Raw genomic sequence first — 24,317 nt, 5'->3', positions numbered from 1 at the left:
CTAAGATAAATTTGTCAATGTTGGTTTTTATTTCCTAAACATTTTAAGTGGGTAGGATTATTTTTTTTTAAAATTTAATAAAGAAGGGGTGGGAGTTTTAAAGAAAGATCTGGCCTGAGTATGGCTGAAGGGATTCAGTGTATTTAATTTCTGTTTCAGAACTGCATAGAAGTATTGGAATGTTTGTGCCGAGGAGACTTTGGCAGCTGCGAGAAAGAAGCCCAGGACTACCAGGCCCGATGTCATAATGTGTTTCCATATGCAACCGCGTTCATCATCCCTCCCTCCACACAGCCTGATCAGATTGTTGCCAACGGCTCCACGTCATAGAACCCGACACACTGTGATACTCTAGTAATTCACACTCCCCACGTGGGAAACTTGTTATGGCCGACACAAAGTCCTTGTTCTTGGATTTTGGCATTGATGTCCTGGTACTTTCACCCAAGAGGTGCGTCACGTTCTACCAGGGACGTAGAGACATTGAACCATGGTGTACACTACAGGGACGTGTTGGACACATTGAAAACTACAGTGTACACACTAATCATACAACCCAGGGCGAATTTTGTTTTGGGCTGTAAATTCAGCTTATCACGAGACGCTTTACTGATCTCTCTGAAGAAGCTGACACTGTTCTTCTTTCATTGATCCACGCAGTGCTTCTGAACGTATTCCCAAACAATGTCAAGATCTTTTGCGCAACTCCAGTGTGTAAAACGTTCAAAGCAAAGATACAAATTGATGTGATTTTTGTATGGATTGTGTTTCTTCTGTCTTCAGTGCGTAGAGAGAATTTCCGAGGTGATACAAACCAGTTTTGTATAGAAATGGGACCTGTGCCACATTAAACTAGAATATTGACTCTTCACAACAGAAGATGTATTCCTGACAACTTATATACATTGTATGACATGTCACAGCTGATGTTTACCTTTCAACCAGCTGATATTTGACTTATCAGCTGAATTTGACTTGTCACAAACCAGCATTTCTACCCCCAGTTTTGTATTTCTTGTGCTGCGTCTGCTGAAAGCGGAAATGTTCAGTTGTACAGAATATAGCATATCTTTGAGAGCTTTACTCTGTGGACTGTATGAGATGGAAGGGTCATCTCAGGTTCTCGGAAATTTATTTATTGGAATATGTTTTGGGAAGTAGTACGGGAACACTTCCAATGTGCCAAGAGATATAGCTTGTCGTTGCTCAAAATACCGGAGCAAGGAACATCTTCGGAGCTAATGGTTCATTGCATTTTCCTAAATGTAGCTGCAAGCTTTGTTTATGTCCGACTCACTTGCAGCATAGATGAAATTAATCAGTCCTGTTTATGTATGAGATAACAAAACATGAGGGTGCCATTGTACAAAAGAACCTTAGCACTAAGACTGTCGTAAGTGTATGTTAAGGTATGTGAGTTATGATCAACTTAGCGCTAAGATCACTTTGTACAACAGCACCCTGGTGCTTTAGAGGAGCTCAGTGTCATCTGTGACGCCATGATGGAAAGAATGATATCCTATCAACTTAAAAGTCAATCATATTTTGGAGCTAAAATCAGGTTGTACATTATCTGTGGGAAATGAAAATAAGCATTCATGCAAACTGGTCAGTGTTGTGACTCATTTATGCTTGAAACTATCTCTTTTTGAGTTGAGCAAAATCCTGTGCTTTAGATCTGACAATACATCGTGTGGGAACATCAAATATTGAATTTTGGTGTATTGCAATATGAATCGTAACACACCCCTTTAATGGCTATACATATCATATCACAACTTCCAGTGTCGGTACAGAAATAAGCTTCCCTTTCAGATTTGTGAAGGATCACGCTATGGTTTATCAGGCATCTTGGTACCCTCAGCGCTTGGCCTTCTAGAATCTTTAATCTGCCACATTGTGTGGATTTTGTCAGTTTCTATGCCAGCTTTGCTAATCAATAATTAGTGAGACAACCATCACTAAGTCCTCAAAACGTGATGAAGAGATTGAGAGGTCCTGTATCCAACATGTTTCTGATGTATCTCCGATGTATTTTGACCCACCGTTAGCCACCTCGGACACAGTGCTTCTGTAATATAACCAAAAGGCATAAACTTTGAAACAAGGCAAGAAAGATCTTTGGGTTTTTCACTGACTTGAACTGAAGGTTCATTTGAGTTTGTCATGTTGTTTAAGAATGCGTTTCTAGTTTCTTCATTATTGTATTCAGAATAATGAAAACTTACATGACACCAAAATAAATTTGTCCATGTCGTTAAAGAGTAACTTTTCCATGCCATGTAGTAAAATCTAAAGAAACAAGATTATTGTTAACCTATCACTGTTACTTGTTCAACTCTAGCATCTTTCATTTGTATTTTCTGATATTTAAGGCCAATGGAATTGATGACATTTATCTCGTGTAGCAATCTTATTCTCGATCAATTTGTAAGATAAACATGTTTTTGTTCTTTCAACACAGTTGTGAAGAGCTCATAAAATCTTCATGTAAACACCTGTCAAGTGGAGATATGTAATTAAACAATCATATTTAACTGCTACTTGCCCAAGTGACTGGGTGACCGTTTTCAGGGAACAGTTATGCCAAATACGTTCTTGCTTTATGGAATTATTGGAAATCTCCTTCAAACATATATCCCATTTCTTTTGTAATTTGGGCTTTATTATAGGTAGGAGAACTTAAACTTACAGTAACGATAAAGATAACAACTCAATGGCTGAAATATTGATTGATGGTGATGTAATGGAATACCCTGGTTACATTGCTGAAAGATTTCATAACTGGTTACGAGTCAACGTTAGTAGCTATAGCGATGAACCATAATTGCCAAAAGTTATATTTTCCAAATTTCTAAGCCCTTTCAATCAATATGCCTAGCTGATGGCGTGCCATCTGACATGGATCCTTACCATCAACCCTGCCTGATAAAGAATTGATTATTAACAGTTTGCCATGATGAAGCTGGAATAACGATGACTAAAGCACCAACATACTTGCTATACAACCTTTATTGAAGAAATTTTGTTTTGCTATGTTATTTACAACTGTCTTCTTTGATAATATTAGCGTTTAACAAGAGTGCAATGACGATATCAAATTGGGGTTGGATGGGAGTCGTGGCCAGTGGAGAAACTTGCTCAGTTAACATGGGTAACAACATGGGGTCAGATGATTTCATGTTTAAACAAATGAATTTTTCAGCAAGTGCATCATGTGAAAGCTAAGTTTAATGTTTGAAAGATAAAATAGAAATTGATTAATAACATATGGAGTTCAACTAAAGGTCAAAAGTGCTGCGTCAGTTGGCAGAATTGCTTCCCTTGTCCATGCCAGGATCTGCTCGTCGTGTTTTGCTTTTTTTCTCCAAGATATGAACCAATAAAAATGGTCCAAATATAAATCTATTCACGGCGTAAAAAAAATAAAAGAATTGGTTCTCAGACACTGAGTTTTGAAGATATAGTGCAGACGGGCGGTTGGTTTTTGGGGGGCTTGTTCAAGCTAGTATGTAACCAAATATACAGTTGTGTGAAAGGGCCTCCCTACATGAACATGCATACAAACTCCTATTGCAGCCATTACCATATCCAAAGATGCATGGTAATGCAGTGTGCATGTAAAGGGAAGTAACTGTGTGCTATTTTGTATCAAATTGTTTTTAAGTATTGGGATTTATATATGTTTTTTTTTTAAATGGAAATAAAATCGAAACGTGCAGCACACTTTATGATGATGCAGGCAGTGCCTGAGAACCAAGACTTTTATTATAATTTTTTAGCCTAACCTAAAATTCAAGCTACATGACACCCAATTGACTCACTGTTCTGGGGATTCTGCAGGAATGTGTTAATTTGAATTTCTTTTCTCTCTCTCTCTTCCCCTAAGCGGCATAAAACCATACTCACTCACTCACTGGATCAGTTATCATAGAAAGATGAAAAAATATTCCTATCAAGAGTAGTAGTATGTATACCTTTCTCTTTGAATACAGGTTTGTGGGCAAAACTTGATTAAAATATGACCATGCATTAGAACTGGAACTTGTCAAATGTGATGTATACTTAGTTCTTGCATCATGCCCTTTCAGTTAGTGGATGTATTTTGCAGATAGTTATATTTATTGAAGCATTTTGCATAATTAACAAGCAATGTCAACAGATATTTTGGTCAATCTGTACCTGATCAACTGTCAAACGTTTTGATTTTGTAAAATTCTGCTTTTGGAAAATGTTTTCTTATATATTTTGTCCCGGTCAACAGTTTATCTTCTATTCAGACAAATATTTTTTTGCTTCAAGGGAGCTGACCCTAAAGTTAACATTGTAAAAGAAATTGTAGTAATTGAATAATGTTATTTTGACATCTTTTTGTGTTTCATTTTGGGAGAATATTTACAAATCAACACTTTGTTGTTCTCATTCTTACTCCTGTGGTCATTTTCACAAAGAAATGAAGTTGGTCCAACCTTGAAGAATTCTTATTACAATGATATTTTTTCATACTTCAGTGTCAAGATATGCAAATGAAAGACTGGCTTCATGACACAGCTGTAGTTGAGGGTGTATGAAGATAAGTAAAAACAGGATTGACATTGTGTTAGAACTTGTTAGGTCAACACCAGGGGGGTCTTCATTTCCTTTGCTGGTGATGGCACCTCTCTCCTATTGCACTGAATAAAGAGCATGGCATTTTATGCTGTGCATACTCTCAGCATAATCATGTCAAAGTTAGTCTAGGTGTTCAGATCACTCCAATGATCATTCATGAATTGGGTGCAGAATGTGAACATTGCGTGTCTGACTTTCCTGAAACTCTTGGGTGATTCTATCTTCATGAAAATCAGTGAAAACCAAACCTACAGGATATTCTGAAGCAAGTTTGACCATTTTTATAATTGTCAAACACTGGATTGTCTGGTCCAGACTTGATTATTTACAGACCCCCATCATATAGCTGGAATATTGCTGAGTGTGGTGTTAAACAACAGACAAAACAAAAAAAATAATAATTGTGTATAACCACCTGCTCTTGAATTCTTTGTGCGGAGTAGCATCCCTTAGCCGTGCTATGATCCGCTGTTCATGGATTCCGATCCCAGATTTGCAATGATCATGATCCTTGGTACCTGGCACCATACCAGTGGGTTGCACCAACATGGTGAATGACTGACCTGTTTCATTTAATGCTTTCCAGGGGGCACAGGTGGCCCAGTGGTCTAAGGCACCACAATTCGCTGTGCAGAGTTGTGTCCCTTGGGCACCACAATTCGCTGTGCAGAGTTGTGTCCCTTGGGCACGCCAGAAACCTATGATTGTGGGTTCGAATCCTTGGGCACGCCCCTATTATGTTTCTTGGTTTGTCAGCACCAAAGCCGTGCTTTTGGGTTTCACCAAAGTGGTAAACGTCTTAGACCTGTATCACTTTGGGCTTTCCTCCCACATTAAGCTGACATGCCATGATATAACTGGAATACTGTTAAAAGCGGCGTTAAACCCAACTCACTCACTAATGCTTTCCATCGGTTAGGGCAACATGCTGTTGAAATACTGTTCAAAACAGGAAGCCTAGTGGTTAAAGCATTCGCTTGTCATGCCAAAGACCCCGGTTTTGATTCCCGACATGGGTACAATGTGTGAAGCCCATTTCTGGTGCCCCCAGTGTGATATTGCTGGAATATTGCAAAAGGAGCTTAAAACCATTGTCACTCACTCAAAAAACATCAGCTGACTCTTGCCCTTTGACAATTCTGATTGGTTAATGTTACACCTCTCCAAGACAGCCGATTGGATCATAGCAGCCTCTGGCTATATCGTCACTTCAACTTGTACAGTGTTTGAGGGGACTGGCACAAAGTCTAGATAGAATTACCTGGGGTGGGAAATTGGATTGATTCTGATGTATGCATGGACTTTTCAAAAGGCACAAAGAGAATATGTGTAATGTTCCCTGCATCTGGGAGGATGAGTTACTGTTAAAAAAACGAACTAAGTCATGTTTCTCATTACGATGCTGCAATTATGGCTGCGCTGCACTGCACTGCACACTGCAGCCCAGGTTAACTACTGCATTTGCTAGCTCATAGTTCATTTATGTTACATTATACATTTTTTTTGTCTTAGAGTGTGAAGAAATTGATTTCATTTTTATGCTCAACATCTCCTGTGCTGGTGTTTTGTTGATTGTGGACTATTTGAATCATGAAATAACACAGCCAAGAAGAAAGCGAGTCTCCAGATGTAGATGTGAATAGTTGGTAGATGGAATATGAATATATGAAAGTCTGTAAGCATAGATTCCATGTACTCATGGCAGTGTTTGAGGAACATATACACTTTTGAATGAGCTTGATATGACTTGGTTGGATTGATTTGTGTGCAATGTTACAAGACATTAATTGAACCTAATATATAGATATTAAATTTCTGAAATGTGAATGTTAATTGCAAGACAAAACATTTGATGCATTTTTTGTGTGCTGAGGACAAAGCTATTATGAGAAACTTTTTTTTTTGATAAATAAAAATTAAAAGAATACATTTTTCTTGGGAAAATAATAAACAGTGTTTAATTTCTGTAAAATCTCCCAGTTTGTCCTAGCAGATGTTTTCTAGATAATTATTTCAGTCACAACCGTAATAGCATCCTCTCCATATTGATATGTTTCATTTCAAATGAGTATCACTTTAAAAATGGGAAAAGACAGATGATTAAATTATTCAATATTAATCTGAAGTTGAACATTCTGCTTATGGTAACGACCTGTAGTAGTTGGTGGTGTCAAAGGTGTTATCACAATATGGCATACACACTTAGAAGTGACAGCTCTTAAGTTGTGGTGTAATCTGAAAATTAGCTCTTCCCTTTTCAAGAAATCCATGAACAGCACTGAATGATATCAGTTTTATTTTCTAAAAATGAAACCAGGTTTGTTGAAACTATTGCATCATTCCAAATTATACTTTAATATTTATTTGTTAAATAGGACAACTTTGGAAACACTCTTATCCTTTGAAATAGCCATCAACTCAGATTTACACCACAACTTTAAAGTATTGGTAGCAAATATTACTGGTGAAAAAATTGTATATTTCTTTGCAATATGGTAGTTCAAATTTCACTTGTATATTTGCTATGGGCTTGTATGAAAAGGGCACCAATGCTGTGTGAAGAACATCGGCATTGGTTCTGGGATACATGCCAGTTACTGTCTAGGTGTGTAGTGGTGTTGATGTCAGATACTGGTTGACACCCCTGTATGATATATGAGAGATAGCCATGTGCAGCAGGTAGTCAGGTGGCTCTCACCACTACCCATGCTGGGCATATTAAGTTGTTGCCCGAAACAGTGCTGTTTGAGAATGTTTCTGTGTGCTATATGTGAATAAATTCATCTTTTTTATGCATTCCTATATATAAGTTGTGTTTTGTTTAGAGAACCAACCCCATGAGGATTCCATGTCAGAGGGGGGCAGTTGGGTAGTCTACAGACTGTAGTGGTTAAAGCGTTCGCTCCTCCGAAGACCCGTGTTCAATCCCCCACATGGGTACAATGTGCGATTCCCATTTCTGGTGTACCCAGCCACGATATTGCTGGAATATTGCTAAAAGCAGAGTAAAACCATACTCACTCACTCACTCACCCAGTTCCGATTCCCAGCTGGTTGTAAGAGAAGACTTAAATGAAGATTGGATGGTTACAATGTGCAACCTGTTTGTAATCATGGTGATTCGGTGGAAGCAATATGTGAAATCATGTTTCTTGCTACTTAATGTGTACTAGCTAAATGTTTTACTCTAGTAGTCGAGAAAGAAAAACAAGGTTAGAACTTCTATCTGAGTCAAGACCGCCTCTGTTGTCTAGTGGTAGAGCGTCAGCCCAGGGAGCAGAAGGTTGGGGGGGGTTGATCCCAGGCCGCGTCATACCAAAAGTCGTTATAAGATGGTACTTGTTACCCTCTGTGGCGCCCGGCAGTTAGGGGCTAAAACAAGGACTGGTCGGCTGGAGTCTGTATACTGTGTCTGAGTGGGGTATTCATGTTAAACTGCAGCATGGTATCTTAGTGGGCTAAAAACGGCATCAGTCCAGACTAGTACAAGTGCGCGAACACGCACACACACACACACACACACACACACACACACACACACAAACACACAAAAGAGGAGTCAAAGCTTCAGAGCAGACAATGGGAACATTTGGCCAGGCTTCTCCTCAACCCCCACCCACCCACTGCCAGTTTGCAATACTATGCCACACTGTACAATACTGTGCCACAGAACTGCATCAATCGAAAAAGGTTGAGGAAAGCTCCGTTCACAATAATCTGGATAGTTCTCATACTGTTTTCCTGATCTATGCCTCAATGCAGGCAGATGTTATATGGACATACCACAATGACTCCATTCACTCATTCCTTCAGCGGGGTAGCCAAGTGGTTAAGGCATTCACTCGTCACATCAAAGGCCTCGGTTTGATTTTCCACATGGGTACAAAGTGTGAAGCCCATAATTCCATTGAATACCTTACCACAATTTCATCATAACCTTAAATTCTTGTTTAGCTGTTAAAAACACTATTACATCTGACATGTTATAGCTGACCCGTGAAGATCCGGGAAAGAATAGGTCTTCAGCAACCCGTGCTTGCGGTAAAAGGCAACAAACGGGATCGGATGTCAGACTCGCTGACTTGGTTGAAGCTTGCCATCGATCTCAATTGCGTGGATCACAATCACTGGATTGTGTAGTCCAGACTTAATTATTTACAGACCGCCGTCATGTAGCTGGAATATTGCTGAGTGCGGCGTTAAACAACAAACAACAAACACACAAACACACTTACATAGTGGAAAGTAGTGCCTTGCCAGCGTCAGGTCGTCTGATCGAGCTCCAAGTTGTGACGTCATCAGTCAGTGAGTATTGTGAGAAGGTCATTGAACTTTTCCAACCAATAACCATCTTACAAAACCTCACTGGCAGACGACTGGATCTGTACCGGAAGTGACGCAGCGTGTTCCAACATCAATCTAGTCCTGTTTTGCCTGTCACTTACCAAACATGTAATTGTGCATTGTGGGACGAAGATACATACTCCTTCTGGTGTTAGAAACATGTCTGTGGATTTGAAATATGATCTATCATCTTTAGAACAAAGCTCCAGTCAACTCTGTCAACTAAGAACATAAATAACAGATTTGTAAACGCCAGCTAGCAGAAACAAATTGAGCAATTGAATACGCTGTTACGCCGCCTTTATCATTATTCCAGTCAAATGACACCAAGACTGTGTACTAATCAGAAGGGGAGATAACCCTGGTCAGTTGTTGAACCGTGAGTAAGTGAATGTTGTTTTACACCACATTCAGACATTTTCCGGTTAGATCAGGGCGGAATGGGACTCGGTGAAACTAAGGTTACGAACACGAAAACATTTAGAATACCATGACGTTTACGTACCACAGGGCGTCATCGAGGCTGCGTGTATGGAAGGTGTCGGACGTTGAGAGGCTGGAGTTGAGTGGTGTAAGAGACATTCAGTTTTAAACTATAGAACCGAGACATCAAAATTACACCATGCAACTCTTGCCCTTGATAGAAACTTTTTTTAAAACATCGTTTCCTGCGGCTGAAAGATGACTTGTGAGACATATCCTCTTTGACTAACGGGATCGGGTGGTCAGGCTGTCTGGCTTTATTGATGCATGTTATCGCATCCCAATTGCGTAGATCGATGCTCATTTTGTCACACACTCGATGTCTGGTCCAGACTCGATTATTTACAAACCGCCGTCATATAGCTGGAATATTGCTGAGTGTGGTGTTAAACAACAGACACCAAAAATATGATAATTGTGTATAACCACCTGCTCTTGGATTCTTTGTGCGGAGTAGCATCCCTTAGCCGTGCTATGATCCGCTGTTTATGGATTCCGATCCCAGATTTGCAATGATCATGATCCTTGGTAGTTGGCACCATACCAGTGGGTTGCACCAACATGGTGAATGACTGACCTGCTTCATTTAATCCTTTTCAGGGGGCACGGGTGGCCCAGTGGTCTAAGGCGCCACGATTTGTTGTGCAGAGTTGTGTCCCTTGGGTACGCCAGAAACCTATGATTGTGGATTCGAATCCTTGGGCACGTTTGATTTTCCACATGGGTACAAAGTGTGATGCCCATAATTGCCCATAATTCCATTGAATACCTTACTACAATTACATCATAACCATAAATTCTTGTTTGGCTGTTAAAAACACTATAACATCTGACATCTTATAGCTGACCCGTGAAGATCCGGGTAAGAATAGGTCTTCAGCAACCCGTGCTTGCTGTAAAAGGCAACAAACGGGATAGGGTGTCAGGCTCGCTGACTTGGTTGAAGCTTGCCATCGATCTCAATTGCGTGGTTCGATGCTCATGATGTCAGTCACTGGATTGTGTGGTCCAGACTTAATTATTTACAGACCGCCGTCATGTAGCTGGAATATTGCTGAGTGCAGCGTTAAACAACAAACAACAAACAAACAAACACACTTACATCGTGGAAAGTAGTGCGTTGCCAGCGTCAAGTCGACTGATCGAGCTCCAAGTTGTGACGTCATCAGTCAGTGAGTATTGTGAGAAGGTCATTGAACTTTTCCAACCAATAACCATCTTACAAAACCTCACTGGCAGACGACTGGATCTGTACCGGAAGTGACGCAGCGTGTTCCAACATCAATCTAGTCCTGTTTTGCCTGTCACTTACCAAACATGTACCAGTAATTGCGCATTGTGGGACGAAGATACATACTCCTTCTGGTGTTAGAAGCATGTCTATGGATATGAAATATGATCTATCATCTTTAGAACAAAGCCCTAGTCAACTCTGTCAGCTAAGAACGTATATAACATCAACTTAAATATCAGATTTGTAAACGCTATCTATCGGAAACAAATTGAGCAATTGAATACGCTGTTACGCCGCTTTATCATTATTCCAGTCAAATGACACCAAGACTGTGTACTAATCAGAAGGGGAGATAACCCTGGTCAGTTGTTGAACCGTGAGTAAGTGAATGTTGTCATACACCACATTCAGACATTTTCCGGTTAGATCAGGGCGGAATGGGACTCAGTGAAACTAAGGTTACGAACACAAAAACATTTAGAATACCATGACGTGTGCGTACCACAGGGCGTCATCGAGGCTGCGTGTATGGAAGGTGTCGGACGTTGAGAGGCTGGAGTTGAGTGGTGTAAGAGACATCCAGTTTTAAACTATAGAACCGAGACATCAAAATTACACCATACAACTCATGCTCTTGATAGAAACATCGTTTCCTGCGGCTGAAAGATGACTTGTGAGACATATCTTCTTTGACCAACGGGATCGGGTGGTCAGGCTCGCTGACTTGATTGATGCATGCCATCGCATCCCAATTGCGTAGATCGATGCTCAATGTGTCATTCACTCGGTTGCCTGGTCCAGACTCGATTATTTACAAAACTCCGTCATATAGCTGGAATATTGCAAACAAATAAAACAAAACTTTGGCTGAAAACGATCATCACAAAGAATATAGAACATGGTCAACTTGAATTGTGGTCTTTTCTGATGTTTGTATACAGGATGAGATAATGGATTTGCTTCTTCCCATCCCGCTATTTGTGTTGTCTTTTCGGTGATGGCGTGTCGTCTGCTGCCTCAATGTGTGTCGTCTGCTGTGTCGGCATGTCGCTATTCAATGGGTATCGTGAGAAGGCCATTGAACATCTTCAACCAATGACCATCTTACAAAACCTCACTGCCTAGAGGAAGAACCCATGTTGACGTCGTCCATGAAAGTTTAACTCTGTTGTTCGATAGCATAATTTATTATTAGAGCAAACAAAATGTTGTTTGGGTATTTATCAGATACCCATGCAGGCAAAGAACAGAAGGTGTTTGTTGTTTGTCAATTTAAAACTGAGACCTCAGCATTACACAAAACACTTGCTCAAATCAGAACAGGATTTTGCCAACATCTGGTGTCATCACTGATTTCCAGTGACCCAATCATATAATTTCCATCACTTTTGTGTGTGTGTTGTTGTATGCCGCTCTCAACGATATTCCAGCTATATGACGGCGGTTTGTAAATAATCGAGTCTGGACCCGATAATCCAGTGATTGATATTGTGATAATCGATGTACGCAATTTGGGATACGACGACATGCATCACACAAGTCAGCGACCCTGACCTTACAGCAAGCATAGGTTGCTGGAGACCTATTCTATACCGGATCTTCACGGGTAATTTCTATCACTAGTTTGCCTTTTACGCCCAATGGCATCTGTTTCGAAAAATAATCCAGATTGATTATTATCTTGCGTTGACGTTTGGAGTGAGTGAGTATGCTTTTACGCCGCTTTTAGCAATATTCCAACAATATCCCACTGGGGGACACCAGAAATGGGCTTCACACATTGTACCCATGTCGGGAATCGAACCCGGGTGTTCGGCGTGACGAGCGAACGCTTTAACCACTAGACTACCCGCCCGCCCCGTTGACGTTTGGAAATGAGATGGATGAGATGTATCCTGGGTATATCGAAATGCTAATATATAAGTCTACAATAGCACCTTTCTTGATATGAGTCATGGAGTAATCATCGAACATACCTTCATGAAGTCATCCCACACCTTCTGTCTGTCGTCATCTGTTTCGTTCTGTTGCGGCATCTCTGTGTTGGTCGTGACGTCACCAAACGGTAGGTATCGCCAGACGGTCATTGGACTTCTTCAACCAATGACTATCTTACAAAACCATACCGGCAGGTGTTAGAATCGAGAAACAGGGGAACTAACTCTGCAACTAAATTCCTCATAGTCGGTTAGAACACAGCATTGAATATAAACATAAACTGCAGCTAAAAAACAGGGAAAATTGTATGTGACAACATATATTGCTGATGAAAATGGAATACCATGACAAATTAACTATAGTAGTGAAGAAGAATCGGTTCAAGACGTGATACACACAAGGAAGAGAATTTATGGATGTCAACTTCTCATTATGAGCCTATTATCACCTATCAGCGCCAATTACCTTTTGGCTCCCTTTGTTACGCTTCCACCTTTGTTATCTTATTACTTTTGTTGTTCTTACAGGTATATATATATATATATATATATATATATATGTTCTCTGCCTCATAGCGCTGATGTACCTGACGAAGGAGTAAGTATATACTCCGAAACGTTGCGTCCCTCATAATAAATAAGTTGACATCCATAAATTCTCTTCCTTAAAGAATCGGGTGTTCTTAAATTCTTTGAGTCTTACATCATGAACGTCCATGTATCGTTTGGAAACATTCTCATATAACATTGATCTCTCATGCCTTAGATATCATATATAAAATAGTACATTAACACTACGTTATTCTAGATGGACACATGATTCACATCATGTTACATGAAGAATATGATACGATATAATGGAAATTATTTTAATTATTGAAATACATAGCACGCAGTGCCTAATTTTCTCCCAGGTAAAGTATAAATATAGTGAATATTTCAATTACACATGTGATTAGATTAAGCTACCAGCCGATATACTTACCTTCATGCCATGAGACCCGTCCGTCTTTGGCCGCTCATCGTCCTGGAGAACCTTGAGATGCTCACTGGTCAGAGCCAGAGAGGTTGTCTTATCATCCTGCTTCTCGGACCCTTTATACCCGGTCGCTGATTAACACTTACCCATGCAACCGTTATATTCAGGGAGCAGTTTCCTGTTTTCTACACGATGAAGAAGAGACTAGAGCCTTCTTGAATGCAATCATACTCGGCGTGACAAACATTCGCGCGCACCCTGGAGATCACAATGGCGGCACGTGCTGGGCACGGGATGTGTGTCACACATCGCCCTGGTGTGTTCAGACTGTGACTCGAAGTGTCGCACACATAGAATCAGTAGAATAGAGTTGTCTATAGTTCGGTGTGGTTATAATGGCGTGAACAGATTTAGTGATCATTGTTATCTTGACAACTTAATCATTTAGAGTTTATAACTGTAGCATTTTGTCTACGTTTGGCTTAAATATGTCGTATAAGAAAACGTAAAGATCATATAATAAATCTATTTCAAAGAATAAATTTCGAAAAGTTTGCAAACATAATGCACGACTACTCAGTTCTCTTTGTTTTAGTTTGGTAGCGCTGCTCCAAGGCTGTACTGAATAATAAGTCCATGGGTGTCAAGTATATAGAGATGCATGTACGCTATACTTTACTACCTGGTAATACAGACATATAATTGGGGAAAATGTGCAACGCCATCTCCCGAGTCAGCGTCACATTGTGCTTGGGCGATTGAAGGAGGTTTTAGGCAACGTTTAGCAATGTCAGGGTAGGATGTGAAATGGGGTTTAACGTCGCATGAGTTGCTGAAGACCTATTCTAACATCTTCTAAAAATGAAATGTTCTAATGCCACACAAAGTCAAGTGTAAGGATAAGAATTTATGGATGAACAACTTCTTTATTACAATTAAGAGCGACGTTTCGGTGTAGGTTCTAACACCGTTATCAAGCACTTGCTTGTAATTGTAATAAAGAAGTTGTTCATCCATCCATAAATTCATATCCTTACTTAGTACTCCAACTTCTAAATGTCTATCAAAGAAGAAAGTCAAGAGTATTGAGTATTACGGTTCTCAGACCTAAAGTACTTGTGAATATAATATGGATACATAGCCACCAATGTATAAATGTTCCTATTCCAGAATGTTTACAAATACAGTAAACTACGTTTATAACGAACACGCTTGTAACGAACCGACGGATATAACGAACGTATTTTTTTAGTCCCGGTCATTTCTTGTATATATGCTGTATATATGCTTATAACGAACTACGGTTATTACGAACTAAAATAAGTGGTCCCTTTGAGTTCGTTATAACCGTACTCACTCACTCATTTGGGAATGAAAGAAGGGAATGAAGAATGGAGAGATATTGTTTACACGGCCTAGTAATAACAACAACAACCTTTACCCACTCCGGGTGACTCTGCAGTATAATCTAGCAATTGCTAAATTGCAATAAACACAATGGATCTATCTTCCACTACAATGATTATTCAGGAACACGATGAACTAATTTCTTGATAACGTATATGCGTTTGGTATTTTGGCAAACTCTTTCGACAAAACCAATTAAGCTTAAGAGGGATTAAGACAACGACCAATATTGTTAAAAAATACTATACAACATTTATTATCAAGAAGGTACAACGGTATCACTACTATTTAGTAAATGAATTATTTGTTGATTTTTCGAAACCATTTGACTCGATCTATAATATATTTCGATATTTCTTTAGACAAATAAATGGTAATCGGGAACATTGATGTGCTACATGTTTCATTTTTACTTTCTTTATATTCATAGAAATATGGCGAGTGGAATTAATTCCAGGTTGATTCTCTTAATCTCCAAGTATTAGCTTGAATATTTTGCAATCTCAGGAAAAAACAAAGCTCAATTATGTCAGAATATTTTTTTTCAACTTTGTACACCACTATCCCACACGACGGGGGATTTTAGGGAAAACTTGGTTACCATAGATATAGTTACATATTAATTTCAGAGGTTAAGTACCACTTGTCATAAATGATCGAAAATGTCATCTGAAGATTCCATCTACGCAAAATTAAGGAGTAAGACGTTTAGCCAAGATTATGCATAACCTTGGGCATCAATTGAACTCCCTATCTTACTGATCTGTTTCTTTTTGCATATCAATCGGGGTTTCTGCTCGGTTTGGCAAAGTCGGAACAAGGCAATTTGGCCGAGAAGTTTAACTTTAGCTTGATGTATATCGATGATCTGATGTCGTTCAAAAAACATCAAATAGCCAAATCAATTCCACTGATTTACCAGCCTGAACTTCAACTTTCCAATAATCAGCTTTCCCTTTTCTGTCGAGCAATATTCCAGCAGCTCCAGCCTTTGGTGTCTACATTTCACAACGTTGGAGGTACAATACAGATTTCAAAGAGCATGCTGAAAGGTTGTTTGATCAATGGTACAGCATTAGCCCCAGTATAGCTTTCGAAAAGTTTTATGGAAGACATGTGGATTTCTTATGACTATGGAAAGAGTTTTCTCACTATTAATTACAAGGTGAAAGTTCGTTCTCTATAAACGAGTATAATCACAATTGCAAGATAAACGTCCAATTACATTTGAAAACTATAAAACATTTAACATTATTCCAGTTATATCACAACCAGTCAGCTTCATGTGGGAGGAAAGCCCGAAGTGATGCAGGTCTCAGACGTTTACCACTTTGGTGAAACCCACAGGCACAGGTATGGTGCTGACATTGAAACATAAGTGGGACCAAACAGGATTCGAACCCACGTACATCGGGTTAAAGCGTGCCCAAGGGACGCAACTCCGAACATCGAATTGCGGCGCCTTAGACGACTTGGCCACCTCTGCCCCCTGAAAAACGAAAAATGAACTGTTTTTTTGTTTTGTTATTTTACTCGTGTCCTAGCTAGTATGACGACGTCAACAGTCGTTCAAGGATGGGTTAGGAAGATTAAGGTCTGGGGCGCTTGTTAACAAAACTACGTTAAACTACAAGCATACATTGTTTCAAAATTGACACTACTAGGCAACATCGCTCGTTGTAACTTTTCAAGATTATTCATTGGTTCAGTATATGGTAAGGTTCATTATATAAGTTATAGTCAGTTATGTTCTTCTGAGTTGAGACATCCATATTGTTATATTTAATATCGTAAATAAAAGCGACAAATTCATATTCATAAAAAATAGGTCGATTGTACGATTCCGACTAGATCATGAGCATGTGTTTCTGAATCACTATCAAAGTGATGGTACCAGGTGTTCGCGAAAAGGTGAGCGTATCCTGCCCCACTGGCACCCGTCACAAACACATGCAAAGGTAAGTCAATCGTTCACCTGAAGAAAAAAAACACGGAAGCAATTGGTACAAGTCAAAATAGGGAATTGAATTGGACATCATTTTTGTCTCTGATATGTCAAATTTGGAAATGTCCTAAAATGACGACAAAAAATAGTGACCGGAAATCTGAGTTCAAACATGAACAGTTCATGTTAGTTTAGGTAATGTATGGAACAAGAAAAAAATCATGTTACAGACGGAATCGCACAATCGACCCCCTACTGGCGGTGATTTCTTGTGGCTATGGACAGATTTCTGTAGCTCACAATAATGCACCACAGTAATGAAACAGAACTGTGAACATAATCTGATCTTATAATTGTCTGTTTAACCAAACATATTCATTGATCAGTTTAAGTAAAAGTAACAAAAACATGCGTAATAGACTACCCCAAAATATCACAAATACTGTATATAAACAACCATTTTTAATCATTTTACAACCAATTCAACATGTTATCATGGTAGGATATGAGCACACAATTGTGCGTGCGTGCGTGCGTGCGTGCGTGTGTCAGTCTGTCTGTCTGTCTGTCTACACCATCCCACCTCCCCTCTGGATCCGCCACTCAACAGACACCTCTGAAAACTACGTCATGCGTCGATTCGTTTAAAGATCAAAGCTTGTTGTATTTCACAGTTTAAGCATGCATAGGGACGATTGACGCACTGTCCACGCGCAGACGTGTGTAGAGTGCGATACACAATTAAATACTAAGAAGGATGTGAGTTATACAGTGATAGACTGGTACAGGTGTGATGATCACCATGACAACGCCCAGCTGATCGCTTCTATATAGATCGCGGGTAGACGGAAGGCATCAGTGTTGAGCGGCAGGCTCCCCTATGTTGGGACCCCTGAAGATCCGGGTAGAATAGGTCTTCAGCAACCCATGCTAGCCGTAAAAGGCGACTATGCTTGTCGTAAAAGGCGACTAACGGGATCGGGTGGTCAGACTCGCTGACTTAGTTGATGCACGGTCATCGATCCCAATTGCGTTGATCGATGCTCATGATATCAATCACTAGATTGTCTGGTCCAGACTCGATTATTTACAGACCGCCGTCATATAGCTGGAATATTGCTGAGTGCGGCGTTAAACAACAAACCAACCAACCCCTATGTTGGTCATTTGCTTGTATAAGGGTATTGTTGCTTTCTCTAAGGGGATATGTTTCAGTATGTCTTCTTGATATTTATCATTGTTTTATGGTTGTTTTGTTTGCTACTTTCAGTTTATCTGGTTGGCGAGTGACAAATGGCGTTACTGGTTCCAGACAGTGAGGTTTTGTAAGATGGTCGTTGGTTGAATAAGTCCAATGGCTCTCTCACGATACCCATTGTCTGCTGACACAACTACACGAGCCAACGAAAGTAGACGGGCCACACCGAAGAACACCAGACACATCACTCAGGGGTTATACCTCTATCTGAAGAACATGGGACAGACGTCACTTTGCAGAACATGGGTCACACGTCACTTTGCAGAACATTGAGCAAGACGTCACTTTACAGAACATTGGTCATACGTCACTTTGCAGGACATGGGTCAGATGTCACTTTCGTGAACATGGGACAGACGTCACTTTGAAGAACATGGGTCACACGTCACTTTGCAGAGCTTGAGCAAGACGTCACTTTACAAAACATGGGCCGGGCGTCACTTTGCAGAACATTGGTCATACGTCACTTTGCAGGACATGGGTCAGATGTCACTTTCGTGAACATGGGACAGACGTCACTTTGCAGAACATGGGTCACACGTCACTTTGCAGAGCTTGAGCAAGACGTCACTTTACAAAACATGGGTCGGGCGTCACTTTGCAGAACATGGGTCAGATGTCACTTTACAAAACATGGGTCACACGTCACTTTGCAGAACATGGGTCAGGCGTCACTTTGCAGAACATGGGTCAGACATCACTTTACAAAACATGGGTCAGGGGTCACTTTGCAGAACATGGGTAAGACGTCACTTTACAGAACATGTGTTAGAAATGATTAGAGCGTCATGACTCATGCTCAAAAGTTGTTTGATCCGGGTTACAGCATTCAATGCTGCAGTAAAGTGTTCCTGAAATTTTATGGAAGGCATGTCGAGGACATTTAAAAATTTGACGCATCTGTGACAGAAACCATGGCTAATGCAATTCCCTATTTGAATATGTTCCTGTGCCTTGCCTTAAATTGCTTCTTTAAATGTGCAATGGAGCTAGGCCCTTCTAAAAGATACAATGGCGGTAGTTCCTTCTTTAAATATATAATGGAACCAGGTCCTCCTTTAAAAAAAACATGGACCTAGGTTTTTCTTTGAAACTAAAATTGAGGTAGTTCGTCGTGTCCCAATTGGGTGGATCAGTGCTCGTGATGTCAGTCACTGGATTGTCTGGTCCAGATTCGATTATTTACAGACCGCCGTCATATAGCTGGAATATTGCTGAGTGCGGCGTTAAACAACAGACAAAACAAATGTTAAGGATTCAGTGACGCTTGGTCCTTCTTTTAAGATTTGCTGGCGTGAATTCATTTCATATGTAGTGCAACTGTCTGTTGCAATAATCGGGCAAGCTTGTTCTACCTGGTATCAAGACTGTTTGAGAGTGATTAATAATAAGAATTAACTCCCAATAGTCGGAATCGTAAAATGGAGATTTCGTATGATTATGGAACAGGTTTTGTCTCTTTTATTTACAGTGATATTCCCTGCCTCCTGATAATGACGTACCGTGATACGCCTCTTGTTCTTTACACTGTCTTTCTCATTCTACAAATATATCCTATCTCCTGGACCCGTGAAGATCCGGGTAGAATAGGTCTTCAGCAACCCATGCTAGCCGTAAAAGGCGACTATGCTTGTCGTAAAAGGCGACTAACGGGATCGGGTGGTCAGGCTCGCTGACTTGGTTGATGCACGGTCATCGATCCCAATTGTGTGGATCGATGCTCATGATATCAATCACTAGATTGTCTGGTCCAGACTCGATTATTTACAGACCGCCGTCATATAGCTGGAATATTGCTGAGTGCGGCGTTAAACAGCAAACCAACAAACCCCTATGTTGGTCATTTGCTTGTATAAGGGTATTGTTGCTTTCTCTAAGGGGATATGTTTCAGTATGTCTTCTTGATATTTATCATTGTTTTATGGTTGTTTTGTTTGCTACTTTCAGTTTATCTAGTTGGTGTGTGACAAATGGCGTTATTGGTTCCAGACAGTGAGGTTTTGTAAGATGGTCGTTGGTTGAATAAGTCCAATGGCTCTCTCACGATACCCATTGTCTGCTGACACAACTACACGAGCCATCGAAAGTAGACGGGCCACACCGAAGACATCAGACACATCACTCAGGGGTTATACCTCTATCTGAAGAACATGGGACAGACGTCACTTTGCAGAACATGGGTCACACGTCACTTTGCAGAGCTTGAGCAAGACGTCACTTTACAGAACATTGGTCATACGTCACTTTACAGAAAATTGGTCAGACGTCCCTTTGCAGGACATGGGTCAGACGTCCCTTTGCAGGACATGGGTCAGACGTCACTTTGCAGGACATGGGTCACACGTCACTTTGCAGAGCTTGAGCAAGACGTCACTTTACAGAAAATTGGTCAGACGTCACTTTGCAGGACATGGGTCAGACGTCACTTTGCAGAACATGGGTCAGATGTCATTTCACAGAACATGCTTCAGAAATGATCAGAGAGTCATGACTCATGCTCAAAAGTTGTTTGATCCGGGTTACAGCATTCAATGCTGCAATAAAGTGTTCCTGAAATTTTATGGAAGGCATGTCGAGGACATTTAAAAATTTGACGCATCTGTGACAGAAACCATGGCTAATGCAATTCCCTATTTGAATATGTTCCTGTGCCTTGCCTTAAATTGCTTCTTTAAATGTGCAATGGAGCTAGGCCCTTCTAAAAGATACAATGGCTAGTTCTTCTTTAAAGATATAATTGAGCCTGGCCCTCATTTGAAACAAAACATGGAGCTATGTCTTTCCTTAAAAGTACAATGGCGGTAGTTCCTTCTTTAAATATATAATGGAACCAGGTCCTCCTTTAATAAAAAAACATGGACCTAGGTTTTTCTTTGAAACTAAATTTGAGGTAGTTCGTCGTGTCCCAATTGCGTGGATCAGTGCTCGTGATGTCAGCCACTGGATTGTCTGGTCCAGATTCGATTATTTACAGACCGCCGTCATATAGCTGGAATATTGCTGAGTGCGGCGTTAAACAACAGACAAAACAAATGTTAAAGATTCAGTGACGCTTGGTCCTTCTTTTAAGATTTGCTGGCGTGAATTCATTTCATATGTAGTGCAACTGTCTGTTGCAATAATCCAGCAAGCTTGTTCTACCTGGTATCAAGACTGTTTGAGAGTGATTAATAATAAGAATTAACTCCCAATAGTCGGAATCGTAAAATGGAGATTTCGTATGATTATGGAACATGTTTTGTCGCTTTTATTTATAGTGATATTCCCTGCCTCCTGATAATGACGTACCGTGATACGCCTCTTGTTCTTTACACTGTCTTTCTCATTCTACAAATATATCCTATCTCCTGGACCCGTGAAGATCCGGGTAGAATAGGTCTTCAGCAACCCATGCTAGCCGTAAAAGGCGACTATGCTTGTCGTAAAAGGCGACTAACGGGATCGGGTGGTCAAGCTGCTGACTTGGTTGATGCATGTAATCGTATCCCAAATGCGTGGATCGATGCTCATGCTCAATCACTGGATTGTCTGGTCTAGATTCGATTATTTACAGACCGCCGTCATAGCTGGAATATTGCTGAGTGCGGCGTTAAACAAAAAAACAAATCCTATCTCCAGATATGTCTGTTTCAAACATTTCCTACTTTTTATACTTACTGAGTGTGATATTCTTCTCCTACTTATTGTGTCTGATTTTGGTACTTGCCACCTCCTTATAATGGCGTATTGTGATATCCCAACCTCTTTATAAGTACGTGTAGTTCCTGTGATATTCCCGGGCCCGACCTCCTTATAATACCTTATTGTGATCTCCCCACTTCTTTATTATGACTTATCGTGATATCGCCACCTCTTTATAAGTTCGTGTAGCTCCTGTGATATTCCTCGCCTCGTTATAATGACCTACTGTGATATTCTTCTTATAATGACTTATCACCGACTTAAGTACATGTAGTTCCTGTGATATTCCCTAACCCCTAATAATTACAAACCCTCTGTGTGTGTGTGTGTGTGTGTGTGTGTGTGTGTGTGTGTGTGTGTGATTAATGGCCTTGCAAGTTTTCCAACCAAACTAAACCGATCCTATTTTCCTTCATATTCTGTTGGAATAAATACATCAGTCTTTCACGAGGTATGTAGGTGGCATCACTGATTTTCAGGATCCATTCATATAATTGTCTCACTATTTTGCATTATTAACACTCACTTGAATCTTCCCTGTCTACCGCCTCCGTGGTCCAGTGGTAGAGCGTTTGCAAGGAGAGCGTAAGGTCCCGGTTTTCGAACCCGCCCGTCATACCAAAAGACGTTAAATTATGGTACTTGTTGTTACCCTGTCTGGTGCTCTGCATTAAGGGGCTAAACAAGGACTGGACGGCTCGGAGTAGGTATACTGTGTCTGAGTGGGGTATTCATGTTAAACTGCGCCATGGTATCTCAATAGACAAGCACTATAAATCGGCATAAGTCCGCACTAGTACAAGCAGCCACACACACGTTATGTGCATGCCCGTTGCTATGTAGGTGTGGTTATCTTGTATGCGCCATTAAACCCCATTTCATCTCACCTCACCTCATTTCCCTTGCTTCACACAATGAGTTACTGTGATATGTCCCATTCCTTATGACTTGACTCTACTGATCCAACCCCAAGTCATGACTGAGCCCCCAGTCAAGACTGTATACATCTGTCCGTTCAGCATGAAATTGAGTGAGTTTGGTTTTACCAGGCTTTTAATAAGATTCCTGCAATATCAAGGTGGGGGACGTCAGAAATGGGCTTCACACATTGTACCCATGTGGGGAATCGAACTGGTCTTTCCATGACAAGCGAATGCTTTAACCACTAGGCCACGCCACCGTCCCTCATGAAACTGAGGTCATATCCCTCATGAAACTGAGGTCATATCGTGCTTACCCAATAATTGTATATGGGGATATTTCAGTCCGTATTTGGTGGATGAGTGATTGAGTGATTGAGTGAGTTGTGTTTAATGCTGCTTTTAAAAGAATTCCAGTCACATCACTGTGTGTCAACTTAATGAGGGGGAAAGCTCCAACTGATGCTGGTCTCAGACGTTTACCACTTCGATGAAACCCATGAGCACGGGTATTGTGTTAACAAACCTAGAAACATAATCGAGATGAACCAGGATTCGAACCCGCAATCATAGGTTTCTGGCATGCCCAAGGGACGCAACTCTGAACAACGAATTGCAGCGTTTTAAACGACTGTGCCACCCGTGCACCCCTTGTTGGATGATATTTTTAAACTTGATCCTCAGCATCTTTTGGTATGACACTGCCCGGGATCAAACCCCAGACCTTCCCCTCTCCGGGCAGACAGTCTACCATTAGACCACAGAGGCGGCCTGATGATGACAGACCTTCATAATATACCAGAAATAATAAAACAAACACAGTAAGTTTTAACACATAAACCTTTATTCAATGTATCAACACATTTCTCAATGAATGAAGGCAACATTTCCTCACATGAAGTAATGATGATAAGTGTTATTACTGTAAAAAATTGAAGGAGCAAACATTGTTAAAATCATTGAAAAAACCCAAAAAACATCATAATGAAGTATTCCACTCATATCACTTGATGTATCATTTCATGGGTGGTTTTCTAAGGTAAAGAAGAAATAATTCTAACAAAAAAATGTACAATATTTTCCCCATAAATCCTCAACCTCACAAACATAATTGTCACTTTCATACCTTTCATGTTGCCATGCCAACTGATAGCTGTGAATCACACCTCAAGATAACAATGAAATTAATTTTATGAACAAACAGTATGAAAGGTGAGATGTTCAGATATTGTTCACAAAAGTTCTGAAAATTTTTTTAAAAAATTTGTTATTTTCTTGAAACCACTGTGTGACGTCAACTTCCTTAGAACAGATGCATCTATCTCCTCTTAAAGGAGTACTACACTCACAGGCTCATTGCCAGTCCCAGCAAGTTTCATTCAAGTCACTCAAAGCCAACTTTCTTTCCTTGTACACCCACATTTTATATTCAAGTCACATCAATCTAGCAGCACCTAAACAAAGATTTATCTAGATGGATATTCAGCCCCAATGCACAAATGTCAGTGAACTTTCCCA

At 40.3% G+C, this 24,317-nt stretch overlaps 1 protein-coding gene across 1 annotated transcript in view; it reads left to right on the top strand.

The window, feature by feature from the left end:
- Positions 1–7,420, top strand: part of LOC139450756 (N-alpha-acetyltransferase 15, NatA auxiliary subunit-like) — a 34,901-nt gene extending 27,481 nt beyond the window's left edge. The window contains exon 21 of the mRNA XM_071232576.1: positions 160–7,420. Within this exon, the coding sequence (XP_071088677.1) occupies positions 160–330 (171 nt within the window). The 3' untranslated portion in view covers positions 331–7,420. The remainder of the gene's footprint in view (positions 1–159) is intronic.
- Positions 7,421–24,317: the final 16,897 nt, after the last annotated feature.

Source organism: Haliotis cracherodii, unplaced genomic scaffold (genome assembly GCF_022045235.1).
Source record: "Haliotis cracherodii isolate W230 unplaced genomic scaffold, xgHalCrac1.p SCAF_8, whole genome shotgun sequence".
Taxonomy (NCBI): domain Eukaryota; kingdom Metazoa; phylum Mollusca; class Gastropoda; order Lepetellida; family Haliotidae; genus Haliotis; species Haliotis cracherodii.
The sequence above is the reverse complement of the archived record's forward strand: the minus strand, read 5'-3'. Positions and strand labels throughout refer to the sequence as shown.